At 36.0% G+C, this 23,446-nt stretch overlaps 1 protein-coding gene across 7 annotated transcripts in view; it reads right to left on the reverse strand.

Moving 5' to 3' along the window:
* LOC119640243 (focal adhesion kinase 1) overlaps positions 1 to 23,446 on the reverse strand; it is a 99,735-nt gene that overhangs the window by 9,577 nt on the left and 66,712 nt on the right. The window contains exon 16 of one of the 7 annotated variants that reach the window (XM_038038136.1): positions 20,714 to 21,089. The exons of the other annotated variants lie outside the window; for them this stretch is intronic. Within the exon in view, the coding sequence (XP_037894064.1) occupies positions 21,071 to 21,089 (19 nt within the window). The 3' untranslated portion in view covers positions 20,714 to 21,070. Of the gene's footprint in view, positions 1 to 20,713; positions 21,090 to 23,446 lie in introns of those variants that run through there. 7 annotated transcript variants of the gene reach the window in all.

A 23,446-nucleotide genomic window follows, 5' to 3' on the forward strand; every position in this document is an offset into this window, starting at 1 on the left:
TGAAGGTTCCTTTTGGATGATACATATATTACCCCTATTACCCATCTTAGAGAGGTGGGTATAAAAAGAAACAAAAAATTTTTATATATGAACAAGTGCTTATCACCAAAATGACTTCAAAATACACAAAACAATTGCACAGCGATTAGGTGTACTTTAAAATGCGCACGCCCTTGTGGCAATTAGTTAACACAGCTTTATTATTGCTTGACAAAACTTAAGCGAGTTAAGCAAAACCTGCAAGCGTATCTGATATATGGAAATAAAACAGCTCCAAAGTAAATAACATTAAACCGTGGTAATTTTTGAGATCCCTGCTGTGGTTGTTGAATAGAAAACTCGCGTGGCGTTGTAAAAGGAAAGGAAGGAAAGGAACAAAAATTGTGTATCAGCGATTAGGCCAAGGAATTCCAGGTATGTGGCTGGTTTTCTACGATCAGTGTTCACCCAGTCAAACATTCCTTGCTCATGGATTAAAATGAAAAAATTAAAGAAAAACAAATTGAAGAAATTATGAAAATCAAGTGCCCTCTTTCTCATAAGTAAATATTCTTAAAGTTTTAAATCTGCATGCAAAAATCATATCAAAGAGAAAATAAAGGATAATCATTGTGAAAGTTATGTTCTTCTTAAAGGCTACTGGAATAGGAAAATTATATGAAAACTTTCAAATTAATAAACATAACAAATCGTGATTATTACAAAGAGTGAATTTTCTTTTATGAGAAATTGATTATTCAATATTGATATTATTATGAATTAATAATTTAATTCCAAAAATTCATTTTCTCTTTCACAGTCGTGTTATATATTTAAATTGCATGTGATCTTAGTTAGACAGCGTAAGTCTCGACTTTTATTTCGCGTTTTATTACTTATAAAGGAAAGCTAAAATTTGTAGACAGCAGAAGATCGAAAGACTTCAAATCAACGGCCAAGACAATACGAACACACGAATGTCCGGATCAGCCTACCACAGAAACTGAAACGTGCTATAAACACCGAGAAGATAACAAGCCTACAATAATTGCGAACATTGAACAAAAAAAATCGAATGATATCTAGGAGAACAATTGCCAAAATTTGCGACCTTACGTAGAGCTATGAACATTGTAGAACATAAAATTTTCATCAAAGAGGGCCGGCCGTTTAAACTTGGATATACGACACGCAATCCTCCGATGCAAGCTGTTGTAGACGCAGAAGTCAACAAATTAATAGCGAATGGGTAAATTGGAGCGCAAGAAAAACAGAACTGACGAGGATTCTTCAAACGCCATTTGAATGCCGTTTGAATTATATTCTGCTCCTGCGATATTTCAGAGGGCCTTGGATAGTGTGATAGATCCAAACATGGAACCGCACGCATTTGCGTATTTAGACGATCTAATTGTCGATGGTATCTCGGCCCCGACCAAGGTATTCAAACTGATCCCGATAAAACATCAACTATCAGAGTGTCCACGCCGAAAAATGCCCTGGACATGAAATGTTTTTTAGGAATGGCCCTGGAGGGAGGAACAAAAAACTTCATTTGAAATATTGAAGGCTAAGTTGATACAGAGCCCCATACTTGCATACTTTATACTACAGACAGATGCAAGGGATGATGGATTTAGGTGTTGTTCTAATCCAACAATTCGACGGTGAAGAGCGATTTATAGCGTTTGCCAATAGTCATTTCAATATTGAAGCGAAGAATTACACCGCTACCGAAAAAGAATGTCTGGCTTTCATTTTCGGTATTTGCAAAATGTTGCCATGTTTGGAGGGATACAACTTTAATATCGTAACGGACTATTTATCGTTCAAATGGCTAAACTCTATGGGTAACCCAACCGGAAAACTGGTCATGTAGGCTTTAGAACTACAAGAATATAATTTTAAAATTCAGTACGCTTGGGGATCTATGTAGTGCCCAACACCCCGTCCCGACAGCCCGTAAGTGAATTCAATCGCTTCCTAACATTGATAACACCTGTCACAGGATGCAACTTATTAGGTAAGAACACGCACGGGGTTCACGCCGATCCGCAAGTTTCCCGACTTTGCAATAATTAATAGCCAAATGTATAGACACTTTCCCAGAAATAGTTCTAAAAAGGAAGACTCTGCGTGGAAACTATGGGTCCCTACATCCGAGTGCTCAGCGAAAATCAACAGCAGGGCATCTTGGAGTACGAGAGACTTAAAATAATAGTCGTTACTGTTGGCCACATACGTCAGAAATAAACAATATAAACCACTTCAACACAAATTCTTTTTATTTAGTTATTTTTATTTTGTAACATGTCAATTTGGTTAGTCAGGAAAAAGTAAAATTGACACCACTGTTGCAACTGGGAGAGCGTGGTCTTTAGCGCTTTAATGGTTTATCAAAAAAGCTGAATCCACATGCAAAAATCAAAACACAATATACGGCGTTCATAAACAAGTATGTGCATTTGAGTCACATGTCGCTGATCACATCCCCGCCAGCAGTTCAGACTTATTACTTACCACATGAATGTGCGCATCAGCAAGGCAGCACAACAACAAAATTGGGAAGCGTTTTAAACGGTTCAGAAAAAACATCGTCAAGTTTTTCATTAAAAGGCGCACTTTATTCCGGTCTTACAATCCAATCAAAACTATTCAATTCGTCTCTTCAAAATAGCTTTCAGCGGTGCCATTTGCAGGAGGTATGGATGTGTAAAGGTTTCTTGCATAGACGATCTTTTACAAGGCAGTTTTGGAAAAATAACTTTGCATATCAAAACTTATACCGTTCCGAAACTTAAATCAAGTAAAAAAACCAAAAAAAAGGAGTCTGACTATCGCGAAACCGCGGCGAAAATATCTTCCTTACAAACTAGAGGCCGAAAAGCAGAGAGCTTCAAAATTCGCTCCTTTTTGTTTGTTTATTTATAACGTTTTTTCGATGGCGTAAGTGATTGATCAACAATAAGAGTGACGTCCAGGAAATTTTGAATTTTTGTATTTTTGAATTTTCTGTACACCTCTTTTTTTATTATATTAGTATATACACCCAAGTTGGTCGCTCGCCATATACAAATATTACGTCAACTTACAAAAAAAAGGAAAAAATAACCGAAATTCTAAATTGTCTATTTAATTTTCACGCTTTTTTATGCCTTACGATGATCATACAATGTAATATGTACGAAATCTTCGAAATCTCAAATAGCTGGAAATAAATTTAGAAAAATTATGGTACGATTCATTCTGCAAAATCGTCTTGCAGAGAAAATTTTTTTGTTAATTGTTGGTTTACTTTTAAATGAGCATAGTTTCTCTTCCCTTTTTACAATTTATTTCTGTTGCCAACTTTCCTTTGATAATTGTCGAAATAAACAGAAATTCCGTCAAAATTTTTCTTTCAAGTTAAAATAAAAACTTTTAAAAACAAGTAAACTAACGTAAACTTTTAAAATTTTTTAATGCAAACCAAACAATTTGACGAAGTAACAAGCTATATCATTTTATGAAAAAGAAATTATATTAACACTTTTACTGGCCGAATCACATTAATTTAATTTTTCTATTGGAATTAATACAGTAGTCGATCGATTGGTATATACATTAGTGTGTAGAGAACATATTTATATATTTTAATTTTTGGTGAACTTTACTTTTTAAATAATTCAAATACTACATTATTATTTGCTGATACATACTTTGTTTTGTTCAGTGTATATAACATATTATAATCTTACCTTCCAGATATGTTTCAGTCCTCAACGCAAACAAAAAAGACACAAAAGCCGTTTATTATTGCGATATTGCGATTTTGAGATATTGTAAAGTTAACTCTCCTTTGTAATTTGACGTTTCCATCCAACTCGTTTTCAGATTAAGTTCGTTCCACTTAATAGTTTTTGATTTATTTATTTTTTTGTTTTTTTTAGTTAACGTAGAGTTTATTTACAATTTTTAGCAAATTTGTTTGCAAATGGATTATTTACAACAACTTATATTTCAACGTTTTAATCCTACTTCTGGTCACGGCCGTTTAATTATTAGGATTCAAGTTTCCTAATCCAACTAACTTTTATAACTTTTTACAGCAAGTTACCAATACCTAAACTGATATTTTCGTGTTAATTCCTTTTTTCCGCAAACTATTGTTACTGTTTCCGATAATCGTCTGCTGCATGAACTGAGATTACTTTATAACGCCAGGAGGATTCTGCGTTTTGAGAATTTCGTTTTAGTTAGTTTTCGCCACAAAAAAGATCGTTCAATCCCTACCACTACCCTTAACCGAACTCCCTGCCTGTGGTCAGACTTTTCGTCAGATTCCACAGAACGGGAAATTCAGTATGGGATGGGATCTGCATATGGAGCTACAGAAATACAGGACCAGTCAATACGATACATACGGGCATTGTATTTTCACTGCACTTTCGAATGATCGCAAACGAAACCCATGCAAGATCCAAGCTTAAGTGAAATTGTTGGCGCTGTAGATTGCGGATTTATTTGACGGATTGCATTATAGCCAGCAACTCACGCCGCTCTCGTTTGAATAACCATTTCCTGTGCTACAACATCACCCTTGCATTGGCATCAATTTCCTGAGTGTGGCTGTCTATCACATTTCCATCAATATCCACTATAAACTTTGTACTGGTCATGGGGAGCTAAAATCGGTGCTCCCTATAAAAGTTAGCTCCACTACGTGAACACCTGCAATCAAAGCTGGGAATCGTTTGTGAAGTTTTTGGCCATGCTCATTATTTGACTGCGTTGATTTTGTTTGCGTCCAGGTGCACTCTATCCATCAAAATTTAGTGGCCATGATATTTTGTTTTTTTCCTAAAGGCACTTTTCTACGCCCAATTTTAACCCTTACTTCTTGTGTAATCGCGAGGTCCAGCGCCTCGGTGAATGCCGTTTTTGATGACTTCTATACGGATTTCTGAAGTCCGTTTACGCAGGTGTCAATCTTTAGCCTCTCAAGTACGTCCACATATGTGGCGGAATCATGCGATTGATTTTGGCAGCACATTCTTAAATTGGTTTCTTTGAATTCTGGCAGTACTTAGACAATTTTAGGTGAATTACTCCCTTGACGTTGACCACCGTATTGACTTCTCATCGAATTCTGTCATTCTTCCGGAATTACATGGACGATTCCTACTGCTGCTCCCCCAAGGCCGTTATTAGAGCGACCGCTTTATCATAACAGGAAGAAGGGAGTCGCTTTCCAATTGGTGATTATGCCGATAATTCGTAGCGTAGCTATTCCTTGCTTTAAAGCTTTTCTTGTTCTTTGCAATATATCTGCGTCTTCTTCTAATTCCTCCTCCACAGTTACGTTAGATAGGCCCCCTGTAAGTATTATTTCATTTTTGCCGTTTCCTCGTCAATTTTGCATGTCATTTCTTGCCGTTATTGTTCTATTTTTGACGTCGGCATATGCAACATTAATTGCATCACAATGGCATTTTTATTATGTCTGCTCTGACATTCGCCACACTTCTCTCCTGTTGTGGTTATATTGTCCTCTTCGTTAACACTATCTCTCTGTTACATTGGGATTTAGCAGCTATTTAACTAACTTTTATTGTAATTTAGCGATAGACATATTTAAGCGTATATTCCTTTCTTGCCTTTTTAAACTCCTTGTGAAGCGGTTACACTGATAGATCGCTCCACTTTAGCATTATTTCTGCTATAAATCACAATTAAAGTACATTTTGTTTACAACGCGTAGGAGGTGTATTTACAAATGGGTCATTTATAATAACTTATATTTCAATATTTTATTGCTTTTTCTGCTCTTTGCCGTTTGAATATTAGGATTCAACTCTTCTGCCTCTACCTTTCGGTGCTATTTTGTTTACATACCCTTTTATAAGCAAGTTATCGTTACCTAATCTGACAATTCTGCGTTACTCCTTTTTTCCACAAACCGTTGTTAGTCCTTCCGACAGTCGCCAGCTTCATGAGGGCACATTATTTTATAAAGTCAACAGGTGAAGTGTTATAAATCTTCGTATCATTCAGAACCCGCCCTTTAGCACAAATATAAAACTGTTGAACTGGCACTAATTAGACGGGATCTTACGCGACTTTGAGATTAAAGATGGTATACTTTTCGAATTTTTTAGGTCTTTAGAGCAATTAGTCTACATAATTTTGACGTAAATCAACTCGGAAAGATCTGATTGTGAATTTGGATATGACGCGCCTAGGCACCAACTTAAGGATATATTGAACTTTCGTCGTCTAGTCAATAATACTTGGAATATATATAATACAAGGGCAGTCCCCTTTAAGGAAACTGTAATTCATCATACTATGTCATATTTGTTCAACTTTTCTGGTCCACATAAAATTAATGTTTTTGCATACTGCCCACAAACAAATGGAATGGTTGAGCTGTTACGGTGATAATTAAAACCAGAACTTATGGTTCGACGCAATATTAATAATCGGTGCGATTAACCACCAAAAGCCATTTTAGGTTTGTGACGAACATTCAAAAACAACCTAGGGCCACATACGGTAAGTTGGCGTAATGATAAAATATCAGATTATCAAATAATTTGGTTGTTTGATGTCCTAATACTTGCACAATTGATATTTTAACAGTAATTAAACAATAATCTAATATGTTGACACAAATTTGTTGCATCATCGGAATACTGATGATAGCACTTATATCCTAAAAAAATATTAAAAATTGTAAATACGTTACTTCCACCTAAAAAGGACTGTATAAAGTATTCTACCGTGATCCAAAAATTTTTAAAATCGGTAATGTCCAAGCATTGTTTAATAACAGTATTAAATCTGCACTCCTGGCACATAATACAGGTTCCCAAAGCATTACAGTCGAAACCAAACAATACGTTTAATTTAACTTATTATGATTAACTATCATGTGCGAATAGGAAAATTTTTGTTCAGATGCATTAAATTTTTGTCGATCTATTTGCGCACTTGAACCTTTCCGCGTTTTACCGCATACTAATTTCTTGGAAATTAACTTTGTCGTGGAGTTAAAGTTATATTTTTTTTGGAATTTGATGATAAGGGTGAAAACGTGTTGTATAGTCCGTTCTTCCTCTTTTGATTGCTTATCTTTGCGGTTCTTTGTGTGGTGCGTAATTATGATGTATTTCACCATGTCTTGCTGCTTGAACAAGAAGGTGCTTAAAAAGGCGCAAGCGACTACCTCCTTTGCCTGATGTGGCAAATGCTCTCATACCGATTGCGTCAAGATTTCTCAAAAGGAGTATGCAATGTTAATTGGGGATTCGAAACTCTCCTGTCCCTCTTCTGATTGTGCGACAATTGACGGGAGGCATTTCCCCCCCATCAACTTCAACAGGTTGTTAACCGTTTACTCCCAACTTTAACTTAAATTTTATCAGAGTTTTGTGATATCGTTGGCAAGAAGATTAGAAATGTAGAAATCAAACTCGAGGATACGCGTTAACTTATTACATTATTGAAAGCAATATAAAACCAATTCTCTCGACGTCAGAATGGTGCTGACATTACCATATCAAGCTTGCCAGCTCAACTTGAGAATCTTCCAGCGCACGAATGTGGGCATCGACTCTTGCGCTCACGATTCTTTCGTACATCATTGAAGGCGAGACACGTTCTCGAAACTACATCAATAAACTCCGCGTTACTAAATTCAAAATCTTCTATAAGGACTTCTTATAGTTAACCAAGGTGTTGTGGGTTCGTAAAACTTTCACAATTTTTCTAAAAGGGTCAGAGAAGGTCTAATTTCTCTTCAACATTTTGTTTACCCTTCTCTTTATATTGTAACAGGCACTGTAGTGTGGAGAGAAAAAAAAAGGAAAGAAAAAAGCAAATTTTGGCAACCTTGAAAAAGCGACAAGCGGCGCTTAGGAAAAAAGAAAAAAAGAGAAACTTGGGGAACTCTGAGGAAAAAAAGAAGGTTTTTTTGTTCTGGATAATGGCGTAGAGTCGGTTGCTCTTTTTCTGTGGTTTTTTAGCAAAATTTTTAAAAGACATCTTTAACAGTGTTATTTAGAAATTATAATAATATTTAAAGGGAGAAATTTCACTTCCATGCAATCCATATATCGCTGGAATTATTCCAATTAATTTAATGAATTCTTGCCGAAAATGGCATGTGCATAAAAACTTGTGACTTTGGTGTAAAACAACAACAAATTCTACAAATCATTTTTGGGTGCTATATGATCGTTTTGGCTCTACATGACACGTTTTTGAGAAGAAGAAAAAAAGATGGCGCTTCGCGGATTCTTTTAGCGTGCAAATTCATTTTTCGTTGGGAGTAATTAAAATAATCCATGTTTTGCTGTGCCATCGCGACTGGTAACGAAAGGATAGCTATTTTGTTTTGTCGTTCAAGGAAACGATAAAAGAATTCTCCAAATCTTTTAATAACGAGGAGAAAAAAGGGCCGGAAGCAAAAAGGAAAAAAAAATATAAGAAGTAAAAGTAGGAAGGAAGGAAGTTAAATCGTCCGGCGTAACGTCCGGAGCACACCGTCTTTATGAGGGAAGCAATTCTTGGCTTATCTTTCGAGTATTAGTACCTAAATATTAATCCTACTCTTTTTTTGCGATAATTCTAGCACCTTTCAGCTATGGCGATGCGCATCGGCGTGGTTGCCAGTTTCGGTAAGTTGTTTTGTGAAATTAATTATTAACCCTTGCCCAGAGCGTAAATTTTGTATCGATAATATTGTACTAAGTCGTGTAAGATTTGATAAGATTGTTAAACAACCATTGTTCATTGTGAACATTTTTGGTTTTGCAATGCTGAATTAAATCATTGCAATATATCGATAAAATTGTTTAATAACCTTTGTTCCTTATGAACATTTTGGTTACGAAATATTGTACTAAGTCATTTTAAGTTTTGAAAAGATTGTTTAACGACCAATACTCATTCGGTACATTATAGGTTTTGCAAAAATTGAATTAAATCATCGCAAGATATCGAAAAATTGTTTAATAACCTTTGTCCCTTATGAATATTTTGGTTACGAAATATTGTACTAAGTCGTTTTAAGTTCTGAAAAGATTGTTTAACAACCAATGTACCTTTTGTACATTATAGGTTTTGCAAAATTGAATTAACTCACCGCAAGATATCGATAAAACTGTTTAATAACCTTTGTTCCTTGTGAACATTTTGGTTCCGAAATATTGTACTAATTCGTTATAAGTTTGTGATAAGATTGAATACTAACTATTCTTCCTTTTTTTTGGAAAATTGTGATTTTTAACATATGGAATTAAAACATTGTAATACATGCGTTGTAAAGAAGAGGAAAGAAATGTGTTCTTATTAGAAGGTAACATACTGGTGAGACTTCCGGTGGGTGGCGGAGAGGCGAGGTAGAAGCAATGTGGTCAGGGCATGGATTAGATTAGTCAAAACTTTTTGTCCAAGATTTCATAGTAAGCATGTTTTATTTTAAAATAATGGAATATCGTAGCGAGACAAGTACCTATCACGTGTCTGTATATCCTATACTTGGACACTTCCCATCCGACGAGCCAGGCCGGACAACATGCGAAAAATGATAAGAATTAGACGACAACATCCGTGTATAGGTTGAGTTTCCGAAACGGTACAATATCTCGGCCTTTTTTGTTACATTTATTGTAGTACATTTTTATATATCTAATATTCGACATTTGAACTGTTTCGTTGTGTTTTGAACAAAGATGATAAAAAAATATGGGAGCCTCGCAATCTAAGTGATCCTAAGTAAACTCAATAATTTATTTACATTTGGAGCGTTGCGGCTCTCAACTTTGCTTATAACAGTGATAACAAAAACATCATAATGCAAGTCATTTTATTAATTGTCGTACAATTCTGCAAAGTCTTGCTTAAAATCGCAACAACGCTGAAATATTTAAACAAATATCTTTAATAACCTAATAATTTAAATACGCTAATTGTATTTACTGCTTGTAAAGCGAATGATTTTTTTTTTTTTTTTTTTTGGGTTGTTGGGTGGAGATGGACTAAGCCAATAGATTTGTGGCTTACATGTCCAAATAATAAAATGTTGTAATTTTGATCAGAAATGTTGTAATGAGTCTTCATTGACAAGTAAAGCTCAGGGCTTCCCAGGACTACTTCCAACAAATTTATATAAAAAAAATAATTTCGACTTCCGGATTTGGTTCTTATTAATTGGATTTATTATAATTTGATAGGCGATTTTTAAGAGGTGCGGGAGAAAAACCAGCATGGTAACCCGACTCTTGTTTAATGTTCGTTTCGAAGGATTTGAATGTTCGTTTCGAAGGATTAATTTTCACGTTTTAACCGTATCGCGAGCTTCTGCAAAAGGAAGGAATACGTCGCGGGTGTTATAGCAGCCAACCTCGGCCTATAGAACCCCTCGTCTGTCCCTAACCATTTCACGACGCAAGAGAGTCCTTCTGTCATTCAGAGACGACGGCTAAGCCAAGCCAGCCATCCCCTACCCGTAAAAGTTAGCAGTCCTATTAGTCATTCAGGGATGACGGCTAAGGTGAACCGACCATCCCCTATCCGTAAAGTCAAAGAAAACCCTATCAGTAACGTCAGTTAGTTATGTAGTCCGTGACCTCTGGCTGCTATAACACAACTGAAAGGATGAGCGTGGTGCAACACGCTTATTTATAGTCGCGATCACCATCCCAGTCCCGTTACATGAATGTTTTGACTATACCGACTTACATATGCGTTGTAACGATATTTTTACACATCTATTATCACGTATGCTAACTTAGGTCTGATAGAAAGTGTTTGCCTGTATCTATATTACAATCTCAGCTTTCACTTGTATAAGTATTATAATGGTACTCTTATGTATATCTTGTCGTTAATACTACCTTAAGTACCAACTCGTATGATCTTATTGCTACTGCTGGCTTAGGTACTAAATCGGATGATTTTATAAACCGTTAAGCCTGTCTTCATATGATATGTACAATGCATAATTTTATACCCCTCTTTTAACTCTTTTTTTTGTAATGTCATGTCTGCTTGTATGTATATTTTTATGTCAGCCTTATTGTTATCGTATGATTTTATAAACCGTTGAGCATGTCTTCATGTGATATGCATCATATCAACATGCATGATTTTATATGCTCGCTTATTTTTTTCCTGTCGGGATGTTTGTTTGTGTGCCTATCCTTTCTTGTTATTACTGATCAAGATATAATTTTACAATCCGTTGAGCACCATTTTGCAAAATCACTAGACCGCTTTTGCAAAATCACTAGACCGCTTTTGCAAAATGTGGATAATTCAATGCCACAGGTAGCTTGTTGACAATTAAAAATAACTATTAGTATGTTGCTCAGCGGATAAGAACATGTTTCCTTATGCAAAGACTTATGTATAGTGTTTATATGTGTCCTATTTATGTATATATTTTATTGCTAGGCGCATTTTCACCTAGCCTATAATGAGTGGTGTATACAATTTTCCTGTTTTTTTTCTTTTTATAAACATTGAATTGTCAACGGTTTGTGCGAGAGAAGGATGGTCTTATGAGAAAGAAAAAACGACAAATAAGGGGCAAACCATACTGGCTGCTTGGGGTCTAAGGGTAGAGATTTGTGCGGACGGACTTGTTATCAGTAAGGCCGCGAAACGCTTCCTTACAATGTGTATAAAACGTGACAAAAACAAGTGCTGCCATAATAACTGGAGCCGGTATGTTAAGTGTAATTGTGTGTGTATGTGTAAGTGTGCTGGTTGAGTGTTGAAAGTAAAACGGTGTTGCAAACTTTGGCTGAAATCGAAAAAGGAATGCTATAGTAACAGAAAATGAATGAACGAGAAAAAAAAAGGAAGACCAAGAAAAAAAAATTCTAAAACGGTAAAGTCGCTTATTTAATAAAGCAAGTTAGTTCGGCGAGATGACGTACATTTTTTGCTGCAAAGAGATCGAGGAGACAGTCATATAACTTGGAGAAGCTAAAGGAATCTCTAAAGTCATCAAGCTTGTGACATCTGAAGATTAGATGCTCACCAGACTCGACAACATTGCAAACTTCCCAAACATCATATAGCATAGCGCGAATCATCTTAAAATAAACTTTATCGTAAGTGTGACCATTCGTGAGTCTATAAAGCATTTTAATTTCCCAGGACTTAAAAGAAGATGTAGAAAAAGACTTTGAATTGAAATGTGGGATTTAATTTATAGAAAAGGCCATTGGATTTAACGCGCGCAATCTCTTTAAATTCGTCATTTATCTATTGAAGGATATGATTGTGAATTGCCCGAATTGCTTCATTGGGAGTGTATTTGATGGACAAAGTTGTCCCATCAACACGAGCCTGCATGAAAGTCGGCTTTTACATTTAGAAAACAGCCACAATGGCCAAGTACTCAAAAAAGCTGACAGTCATCCACTTGAGACACATTCAACATCTTATGAATATGAAAGACATATTGCTTGATTCTCTGCATCTCTTTTATTTATTAGAAGTAGAGCTGACTTGCTAAGAAAAAACATTTTGATACTATCAGAGATAGCAACCTTAATAGCATGTCGGATGGCGAGTGACTCAATAAAAATTGAGGAAAGTTCCTCCGCCACTTTGACTCGTTGTACTGTTTTAGATAGATGTTTCACAGCCGCGAAGGCAGATTCATTATATCCGACCGAATCGTCGATGGCATATATATCGTAGCCGTTGTTGTAATAAAAAACGACTTTTTCTTGGCATAACATCCTCATATAAGAGAAGTTGACATTTTGTTTTGACATAGAGATCGATTCGAGAATGCTCATGAATACTTTACATTTATTGGTAGTGAAATTCCAAGGAGGAATTGAATCTATCTTATCAAAGATATGACGAAGTTTTTGATAGCAAAAGGTGTAGCCGCAAGAGACAGTATCACTAAGAGATGACTTCCTAAAAAAAGAAGAGATTCATCATCTTGATCCTAATTAACTCTTTGGCAGTGCAAAAAAGAGCTCTTTCGGAAACGAGGCACTCACCAGATACGACATTGAGAATATGTTGAGGAGTTGAAGGTGTCAGTCCAGCACAACGTTTTAACATTCGATTTTCAAATGTTTGTTACGTTTCTCAATATATTTTGGAAAATGCAACATGTAGAATGTGCAAATTCGATTTTGGACCTGACTAAGTTAAGTTTGGCAACTCTGCGTGCGTGTTATAGTCGCGTTTTTATTCTGTGCAAGAAATATTTCAATTTTTGCAGTGCATATCTTAGCTTTTCTGCTTAGTCGTGTTTAATTTTAAAAATTCTCTAAAAGAATAAAGTGTGAATTTAACGTATATGATTTTATTAACCATTTATGTGAAAAAATTATTTTCGTCTAGTGTAATCAACAACTGAGCTCTTAGTAACAGTCTCTCTTTTTTCCTGTTGCTCTTTGTTTACAGTTTCTTTAGCTTTCTCTCTATATTTACAGTGGGCAGGGCAGTGAGAAATTTGCTTTAATTTGCTGAAAATTTGTGCAGTTGAATTTTTTGTTTCTCTTTTTCTTTTTTTCCTTCATAAGCTACTTTTGTTGTTTTCAATGGACATGGATTGCTTACTTACACCATGTCGTGCGAAAACTGGCCCTAAATCTGAACGATTCATTTCTTGTTGGCTGTGTGATCGTTTTGGACATGCAAAGTGTTCTGGTATTATCGGCCGTTCAGCTGATCCTTTCTAAAGATTTACGATGGTCATATTCAGACTGCAGAAAGCGTGACATTGATTTTTACAAACACTTCACGGAGACGGGGAATTATTTCTCAGATTTCAGCAAAAATCTCGGCTCCTTGTGGAAGAAATTTGATATAATCAAGACTAGGTTTGATGAGTGTTATATTGCGCAGTCATCTTCCTCTCCAGCTAACAAAGTTTCAACTCGTAGCGTAGCGTGTGGTTCGTCATCTCCGAATTCTCCTAAGTCCGTTTCGTCGGTGCAAGTTAGCGATTCCTTAGAGTCTACAAAGAATGTTAGCGTTTCTGCTACTACTGAGTCGGTCGGTAACATAAAAGTTACCAAAAAGCCGAAAAGTCCTTCTGGCTTGAGCTATGCTGAAGTGGCAAGGGTATCTCCTCCCATTGATGTCACTCAATCTTCTCAGGCGTCATCGCCTAAAACTAATAATGATGATAGTAAATCTTCCTCTCCTCCTGGCTGTACGAGTGTGAACGCCCGTCGCCAAACTGGGCACGTCGCACAAGCTGCTCGTGCAAGTGTGTTTACCCCTTTTAAATTTTTTTCCAACTCATACCTCCCCATCCGTGAACCCTGCTGCTCCTAGTACAGATGACATATGCTTGAAGACAGTTCCACCAAGAAAGCCAATATTTGTGTCAAGACTGGCACCAGATACATCTGTTGATAACATAAAATGTTATCTGGCAGCGAAAGCCCCTTCCGTCAATTTAAAGCGTGTTAATATTTTCAAATTGGCTCCTTCTTAATCGAGAGCTATCTCATCTTTTAAAATTCTAGTTCAGACTGAAAGTATGGATTTGATGTTAAATAAACCATTGTGGCCGGTTAGATCCTTAATTAAGGAATTTATCCCTCGGGATCGACCCCATAATGCTAATGCAATAGCTTTTTCCCCCTCAAAAAACTAAATATTTCTTGAGGCTCATTTTCTCTCATTTATCAAAATGTTAGGGGCCTAAATTCAAAAATTCGTTCTACCTTCCTAAATTCAGTGAGCACGGAGTTTTCCTGTCTGGTCTTCACTGAAACATGGTTAAAGCCGGATCTACATTCGTCGGAACTTTTCCATAATTCGTTTCAAGTTTTCAGAAACGATCGATTGTTTCGCAATGGTGGTGGTGTTTTAATTGCTATTTCTTCGGGAGTCCCCTCCTATTCATTTGAATTTCCAACTACTTCTGACGTTGAATTTATCGCCATTCGAGTGAAATTTCCAAATAAACACTTATATGTGACCCCCACTCTCCAAATTCGGATATCTCTGTATATAAGAAACAGTCCGCCTTCATTTGTGAAGTGGCCAATCAATCTAAACCTACCGATATAGTCATTGCGTTGGGTGACTTCAATTTGCCTCAAGTCACTTGGTGTTACAGTGATAATTCTGGCTGTTTGATCATTTGATCATAATTTAGTTTAATACAATGTTACCCCTAATTGCAATGGTAGATTTCCTGAGATTTGCTTTAATCGTTGTCTTCCGTTTAGTTTACCTGAGGATCCGTATCATCTAGCATTGGGTATTTTCTTTCATTACAAGCATGTTGGTTCGTTGAACTTCTATAACGTTCCAAATTCAAATTTTTCAAATAAATTTCATGATTCCCATAAAATCAATGTTTCCAAGCTAAAATCACATCTTTCTCATATTGTGCTTGATTTCTCATTGGGAAGTATTGATAGCTTACTGTCGTCGTTCTACAATATATTAAATCAAGCTATTTCTGCGTCCGTTCCGATCAAGCAGTCCCGTCCTCGAACTAAGTGTCCCCCGTGGTTTAATAAAACAACTAAATATTACAAGTATAGGAAAAACAAATTTTTCAAAAAGTTTCGAAAAGTGGTTCTTCTTTCGACTATTTCGCTTACTCAGTGGCAAGGCATAAATTTAATTCCCTAAACCGCCAAAACTATTGCAGATACCTTTAGTTGGTTAAATCCTCTCTATTTGTTAATCCTAAATACTTCTTTAAGTTCGTTAATTCCAAAAGAAAAATCTCCATATATCCTTTGCATGTGTCTTTTAAAGGTTCTGAGTCCTCGATGATTTTGAAACCTCAAGTCTCTTTGCGGAATACTTTCGACAGAACTTTTCAACTGCCAATTTTGATTTATCCGCAAACTATCCATATCTGATTTCTAATTTGATTTCAATTCCTAACTTTGTTATATCTGCAAACGACGTTTTTGAAGGATTGAGCTCTCCAAAACATAATTGTTCGTTTGGATCTGATGGAATCCCCTCATGTGTACTTATATCTTGTGCTGGCGAGCTATGTGGTCCTTGAATTTAGGTGTTTTCCCTTTGTGTTGGAAGACTTGTTTCCTTATTCGTAAAAGTGCTAGTAGGCAACTTGTAGAGAACTGCAGAGGCATTGCCAAGTTGAGTGTCTTGCCTAAACTGTTCGAGTGAATTGTGGCCCAGCATATAGCATTTTCTATGAAATCGTATATTTCTCCTCTCCAACATGGTTTTCGAAAGGGAAGACCTTCGGTCACCAATCTGTTAGGGTTACTTCTCATATTTTCAAGGCATTTTCTAGTGGCTTTCGCACTGATGTCATATACACTGACTTAAGCAAAACGTTTGATTTGGTTAATCATAGACTACTTATCTTTAAACCCCAAGCCTCTGGGTTACCTTTCTTCTTAGTGGAATAGTTAAGCTCTTATTTGCATGTTAGATCATTCACGGCTTTATTTAACCTCATTACCTCGGATAAATTCCCCGTGACGTCGCATTACTCAGTATTTCATTGATTCGCACAAGTTGGCAGACGTCGAATCGTTCACAGATTTAGGCGTTCTATTTGATTATAGGTTACGTTATAGTTTGCATATTGAGCTCTCGTTAAGCAAAGCTAGGTCCGCGCTTGATTTTATAAAAAGGTGGACCAAAGAGCTTCATGATCCTTATATTACGAAAAAGCTTTACATGTGTTTGGTTAGACCTAAACTTGAGTATGCCTCTGTTGTGTGGTCTCCTTCATATAGGTGCTACGTAGATTCGATTGAATCTGTTCAAAAGCAAATCTTGCTGTTTGTCTTCAGGAATTTTGATTGGGACCCGGTTGTCCCTCTTCCACCCTACGAAAATAAGTTGCTTCTGTTAACCTTACCGTCATTGGAGAAACGTTCTTGAGGTTTCCTTCATAATCAAATTAATAAATGGTACAATTGACTCGCCCGCATTACTTCGAGAGATAGGAGATAGAGGTCCCTAATCGCTTCTCTAGGCACTTTATCTTGATAAAAGTTAGTCAATGCAAGAACCTAAATGACGTCTATAACTTATTCTCATTAACGGACTAATTAACGTTTACTAAAGCAACATTGCTTAATACGCGCGATTTGCCTATGTCGTACTTGAACTAACTTTTATCCTTAAAAAGTCATAATGAGTCGAATATTCATTGTTAACTATTGTCGGTTACCAAGCTTATGCATTTTTGCGATGGCTTAAGGGTTCATTTGCAATTTAATTCTGTACCGGCTGTAAATGTGGCTCTATGCTAGTTGTGTACATGCTTTTTTTCTTTTTTTTCCTTCTTATTTGTTTTATTGTACTTATACTAAGTTTTAATATTAATTAATTTAAGATTTACTTTAAGAGTCAATTGTATAAGTGGAATAAATAAATAAATAAAGATTTGCATACAGTCAGAGAATTCTTGGGAGACAAGGCTGACTGATTATAAGTCATGAGTTTGATGATGTTACATTCAGATTGACAGTCTTTAAAGGCTTTTTCATAATGCCCACGAAGGGTTAAGCTGTCATTTAAAATTCTACCAAGAAACCGAAGAGATTTCACTTGATCAACTTTAGTACTTTCGATAAAGAGCCTGATTTTATGTTTAGAAACTTTGGCAAATTAAACAGTGCTTGTTTTGCTGGAGTTAAAATATAAATTGAGATCAGCGCATGCGTCGAAAAAAAAATTAGCTTTCATCGAAAGATTATTGACAGTAGCTGAAAACGATGATTCCGCAGATAAATTAGAAAATCATCTGCATTTTGAAAAATATGAGTTTTGTCATCTTGAAGATCATGCAAAGAAACTGTGTATAGGTTGAAGGGTATGGGGCTTAAACAACTACCTTGTGGGATACGGCCACATATTTCAACTTTTTCAGTACCCATCACCAACACACGCTGGATAAAAAATTAAGTATCCACAACCGTGTTTGAAGAGGAATCGAAAAGTTTAAGAGAATTTTACCAAGCTTAATCAGGTTGGTTAGGCTTTGCTGATGTCCAGGGAAAGCATGACAACCACTTTACCTGGTTTTTTTAACCTGTATACACATGTTTCGAATAACACCAAATTTTTCGGTGAACGACCTCGGTATGTACGCATTAAATTCTTCTTAGTAAAAAAGTCACTTGTGACAAAGTTTTTGGCGTTGGCAGCAGAGCTGAAAAGCAGTTTGGCTCTGCCCCTGCTAACAACTTTTAGTTCTTGCAAGCCGTACATGGTGAAATCCTTCAAATAATCGTAAAAAAAGAGATTGGAATTGATATTCATACGATTCCCTTCACCGTTTGCGGACGTTTCGACAAAAGCAACAAAATTGCTTTTCGACAAGCCGTCGTACAAATTGATCTGGAGATTTGGGGCGGCTGTGGCACCCAAATCAAAGGGCTTGTACTGCCTGTTTACTAGGCACAATTAAAACATTTGCGTTAGCTTCTCCATTAGGAAATAAAAGAATTTTATTCTCACCCAACCTCGATCTGTTGGTGTGCCCAGTGACGTTTATATAAAAATCTTCGAAACAGCCCCTATCGGTGGTTATAAGATCAGACCCAGTCTCTCAGTTGAATTGCCTGTTATCAGGGGGAACACAAAAAAAAGTCAGAAAGAAAAAATAAAAAAAATTTAATATATATATTGCTTTTTAATTTTTCTCTCACTTTTTCTTTCTTCCTTCTCTCCTTTTCTTTCTTTAAATTTTTTTAAAAATATGTGGTTACTTTCTTAAACCCTTTTTTTTCTTTCCCTCCTTCCTCTTTTTAAATTATTTAAATTCTCGCGATTTTTTTTTTTTCTAATAACAGCTGCCTTTTGCTGAGATGACGTGTTGTATCAAGTGTAAATGTTAAGCGTGAGGCGAATGATTTTCGCAAAGAATTTTAAGTGGACATTCTTACATTTCCATATGTCGAAAGTAAAGAAAATTCAACAGCAGAAATAATCACAATAACACCTCGTGACAGAAACGACAGCGAAGAGCCGTATATTGCGGCTATCCTAAATGTAAGAGACAGCATGATTCTATGCTGATCTGTTGGATGTGCGATAATGTCGCTCATTTTAAGTGCGTAGGCTTCAGTAGTAATTAATTTGCCTACACATAGGTGAAAAGGTCTACGCTGGGCGTGTAAGGAATTTTCTTTTTCTTTTTGTTTATTTTATTTCTTTTACCCATTTATACATGAAATTCAACTAAAGAAAATTACAGTCGAATTCAGTGCATCTTAAGAGAAAATCTTATGCTAATTGTTCTAAAAACTAATAAACAATAAAAACGAAGATAAAAAGAAGAATAATAACAAAGTAAGTTAAAAATAAATTAAAAAGTTAAAAAGAATAATTCATGTATAAATAAATAAAAAGGGAGAAAAAAAAATAAAAAAAAGCCGTCATAGGGATGTGGGCTTCCACAAGTTAATGCTAAGCGACATGCCGGTTAATTGTTCGGTTCCCATACTGAAAGGAAGAGAAAATTTTTCAAACGAACTTGGGGCTGGTAATGCCAATAGTTCAATTGGGAATCGTGGCCCCACGAAAATCGATATTTCCAAGTCGAGTAACTGCCAATGATACATTTTGCAATTTATATACGTCAAAAATTTTACCAAATCCTACCTACTACAAGCGTATTTAAATTTAGTTACGAGCAACCATGGCGGAGTGTGTCATATAAAATATCGGTGCCGCAATCTGACTGTCTGGTTTGAAGGTGCGCTAGTAGAAAAAGTTGTTCTTCATAACAGACCGCTCAACTCAACTATTGTTGCTGTTCCCTTCTACCACATCTATCGTCTCAAAAAACTTATAATAGGAAGTTTTGGCTTCACTATTGTTTATCAAACTTTTAGACGCCTTAACACTAAGCTCCGCAGTTTGTACGCTCTCAAAAGATCTACATACTAAGTATTGAAATCTTTTGCGCTAATTATAGAGTATGTGGAGAAGACAGACACTTTAACGGAGGGGTAGGTGTCCGATTAGTTGTATGCAATTTCTTTTCATCCGAATTACTATGCTTCGCCCATTTAATTAATGTTGAATTTTGATGTGTTTTTTTCACTTTATAAAGTAGATATATTTTTATCTCCTATGTTCCTGGATCGTCCGATGTAGGTACATATTGAAACACAGGGTCCACAGTTGATTTGTTTCGTTGTACTTGTGTTAAAAATACATAATTCATAGTTAATAAAAGTTATTATACTTTTCGCCAAGAAACGTATTCAGATTAGGTTTACGGGCAACCTATTTATCCATTTGAAATAAAATCATCATTGACATCTTTCACCGGTTTGTTCTTACCGAAGACGAAGTTTTTATTGGCATGCAAAACCTAAAATATTGCACTAGGCCGAATTTTGATGGTATTGAATCATCCTTATTAGCGCTACTTATGATCTGTGTAAACCACTAGGATATGTCTTTAATGTATCAATTCCGACGCTGTGTTCACCAACTCACGAAAAACGAACCACCTTATGCAACGAACTATTTAGTACATTGAAATTAGTGTTTTACTAGATCAAAAAATGCACTTTTATTTTCATATTCAATCAATTACAAGTAAAGCTGAATGTGCCATGGGCTTTATAAAAAGATGGTCGAAGACTTTGGTGATTTGTACATAGCAAATAGTTTGTATGTGAGGTTATGACATTTATTCTACAGTATGTGTCATTTGTGTGGGCTCCAAGGTATTCCGTTCGGATAGATAGTATCGAATCAGTTCAAAAACAGTTTTCCTTTTAGCCTTGCGTGGACTATGGTAGGGTACGTTCTTACATTTTCCGCCGAATTAAAATCGGTTAAAACTAATTCAGTTAGCGCCCCTCGCTTTTCTAGGCATTACTTTCCAATTAGGCCCACTCAATGTCGCCCAAAAACTTGAACGGCTTTTATACGCAGGTTTCACTTTCAGATACGGTAATATCATTTCAAAGAAAATTTCTAAATGCCAACTGATTTATTGGTTCCCAGCATTGGCACATTGTCTGCCACCTTAATTATATATTCATCTGGGATGGTACTCTTAATTGGGTCCACTCTCGTCATATCTTGTATGAAGGATCCCTCAGAGCATTTCCTTATAAATCGTATCTTCGGTCCCGTGGTACTATTGACTGGCGAATCTACTGTAAGTGCGCAATAAGATGAAATATTTAATGAGGAAGGAAAGAAATCAATCGTACGCCAAATTCTTCGATAATCCTAATTCTAAGAAAATTTGTGGGTGCTCCACATTAGTGCATTAGTGGTTAGTAGCGATGTTTCAAATGAAGTAGATATAAACTCTATGATCAAGTTTCTTGCAACACCAACTAAATATCCGCGATTCACCGCCAATTCTCAACAACTTCGAAGATAGAGATTAATCTTTCTCATTCCAGGATGGAAATCAAAATATTCTCTACAGTGTTCGTAAAATGACATAACCCTCCGTTGGACTAGACGCAATATCCATGAAACTTGTTAACTTGATGTTTCCTCACACAACTAATCGTCTATTACACATCTTACACATCTGATGAATATTACTGCTAATCACCTCGGAATAGTTGGAATATGACCAATTCCTAAACAGGGTTCCTCCTTTTCACGTAATAATTTTCGACCGATTTCCCTAACTACGGAGTACGTCATTAAGCAATAACTTGAACAACAGTAATGCCCAGTTTAGCTTTCACAAAAGACGTAGCAGCTCGTAATTTCTGTTACGGAGTCCATTCGGAATAACTTTAATGATGGGATAGACTGTGTTTTTGTTGCACAGGTCCTAATAAAAGCATTTGGCAGAGTCCCACACGCTAAGCTTACTAACAAATCATATAATAATTCAACTTTTCTCGAAGTGCTTGTAAGCTTACGTGGTCGTGTATTCCGCATTGTAAACAGTTGGCTTGTTTATGGATTCAATACAATGTTTTGGGGTAATCTTTAATCACAAACTCGACTCTTCCTTCTACATTGACAATGTCTCTTCTAAAATCTGTCATACACTAGGAAAACTGTACAATCTGAATCTACACCTGCCTCTACAGTTTAAACATATCATTGTATTCATGTTTATTTTAAAACTCTCCTTTCTCGATGAAAAATTTAGAAAATTGAAAAAAATGAACATTCTTTTCCTTTTCTCCAACCAAAATCAAATTGAAACACTTTGCGATGTCAAAGGACGGCGAATTGACATTGAAACAGAATTGAATATCTCATACGATGAGAAGAATAGTCCTAGTGATAAAATCAAATGGATACTCGATAGTGGTTGCTCATGTCATATCGCAAACAATGAAAAATACTTTTATGGATTCAAAGAATTTAAAAAACCCATAAACGTAAGAGTCGGTAATTTTATTCAAAAATTTAATGTTTGTATGCAAAATCCAACCTCTATATTCCTTTAACAGACCCATTGTACAAGCTCTTTTAATCCTATTCCACCCAACACATATAAGGGATACTTCACGAATGCTGATCAAAATTCATATTCCAAACAAGGAGTTGGTGTTTTTATAAAATCAAGCGCGTAAATTTAAGCTCGTACGTACTAGCCGTAGCGATACAAATAATCTTAAACATAAAATTTACAGTGTTTTCGCTCTATATGCCACCTTTGCAATCGTTTCCCCCCATTAATTATATGCGGCGATTTTAATAGCTGGGGTGCGATCTGGAGCTTAACAGTGAGCAACAGTCGTGGTAGTGTTTTAGAAAACGCCTTCATTCTAAGTAATCTCTGCATTTTAAATGATGGAAAACCAACACACTTTTCAACTCATCACACCTTTTCACATATTAATTTAACATGTTGCTCTCCGTCACTTCTTCCTTTGGTTTCCTAGTCCATTTCTAATGATCTATGATGATAGTAATCACTTTCCAAACATAATCTATTGTAGTGTGATCGCATACCGTTGTATGCATCCACCTTGAAGTGCGACAGAATTATGCTGAATTTGCATAATTCTGTAGCAAAAAAAAATAAAACAAAAATTTTGTCGCACTTCAACTGGCTGGGTATTGCATTACGAAATGCAATACGATGCCACGCGCCCCAATTAAAATAATTGATAACGTAGCATAAAATCACTTATAGATTTAAGTATAAATAATGCACCTGGCAAATAAAGAACTTAATTGCTAGCAAACAATTCAATCAAAGCGTATCAACTCGCTGTGTTAATAAAGGCGTTCTATCCGCCTCGTAACTTTAATTAGGGACCGTCTCTTGCCGAGTTCTTTTGGCACTACATGAGACGGATAGACTTGGCGGTCTGCAGCCGAACAGGGCTCTAAAGATAAAACACTACCTACACTTAGGGAAGGATTCATAGGGAATCCTCCCAAATACTGCAACGCATTTTCTATCTCCACTACACATCGGCTGAGTATTAGCTTTTATTACTACACTATCTTTCAAAGTGCTCTGCTACTCCAGCAAAACAGTCCGAATTTCTTCTACATAAAGCGGATTGGATCAATTACTTCA

This window comes from Glossina fuscipes, unplaced genomic scaffold (assembly GCF_014805625.2).
Source record: "Glossina fuscipes isolate IAEA_lab_2018 unplaced genomic scaffold, Yale_Gfus_2 116, whole genome shotgun sequence".
Taxonomy (NCBI): domain Eukaryota; kingdom Metazoa; phylum Arthropoda; class Insecta; order Diptera; family Glossinidae; genus Glossina; species Glossina fuscipes.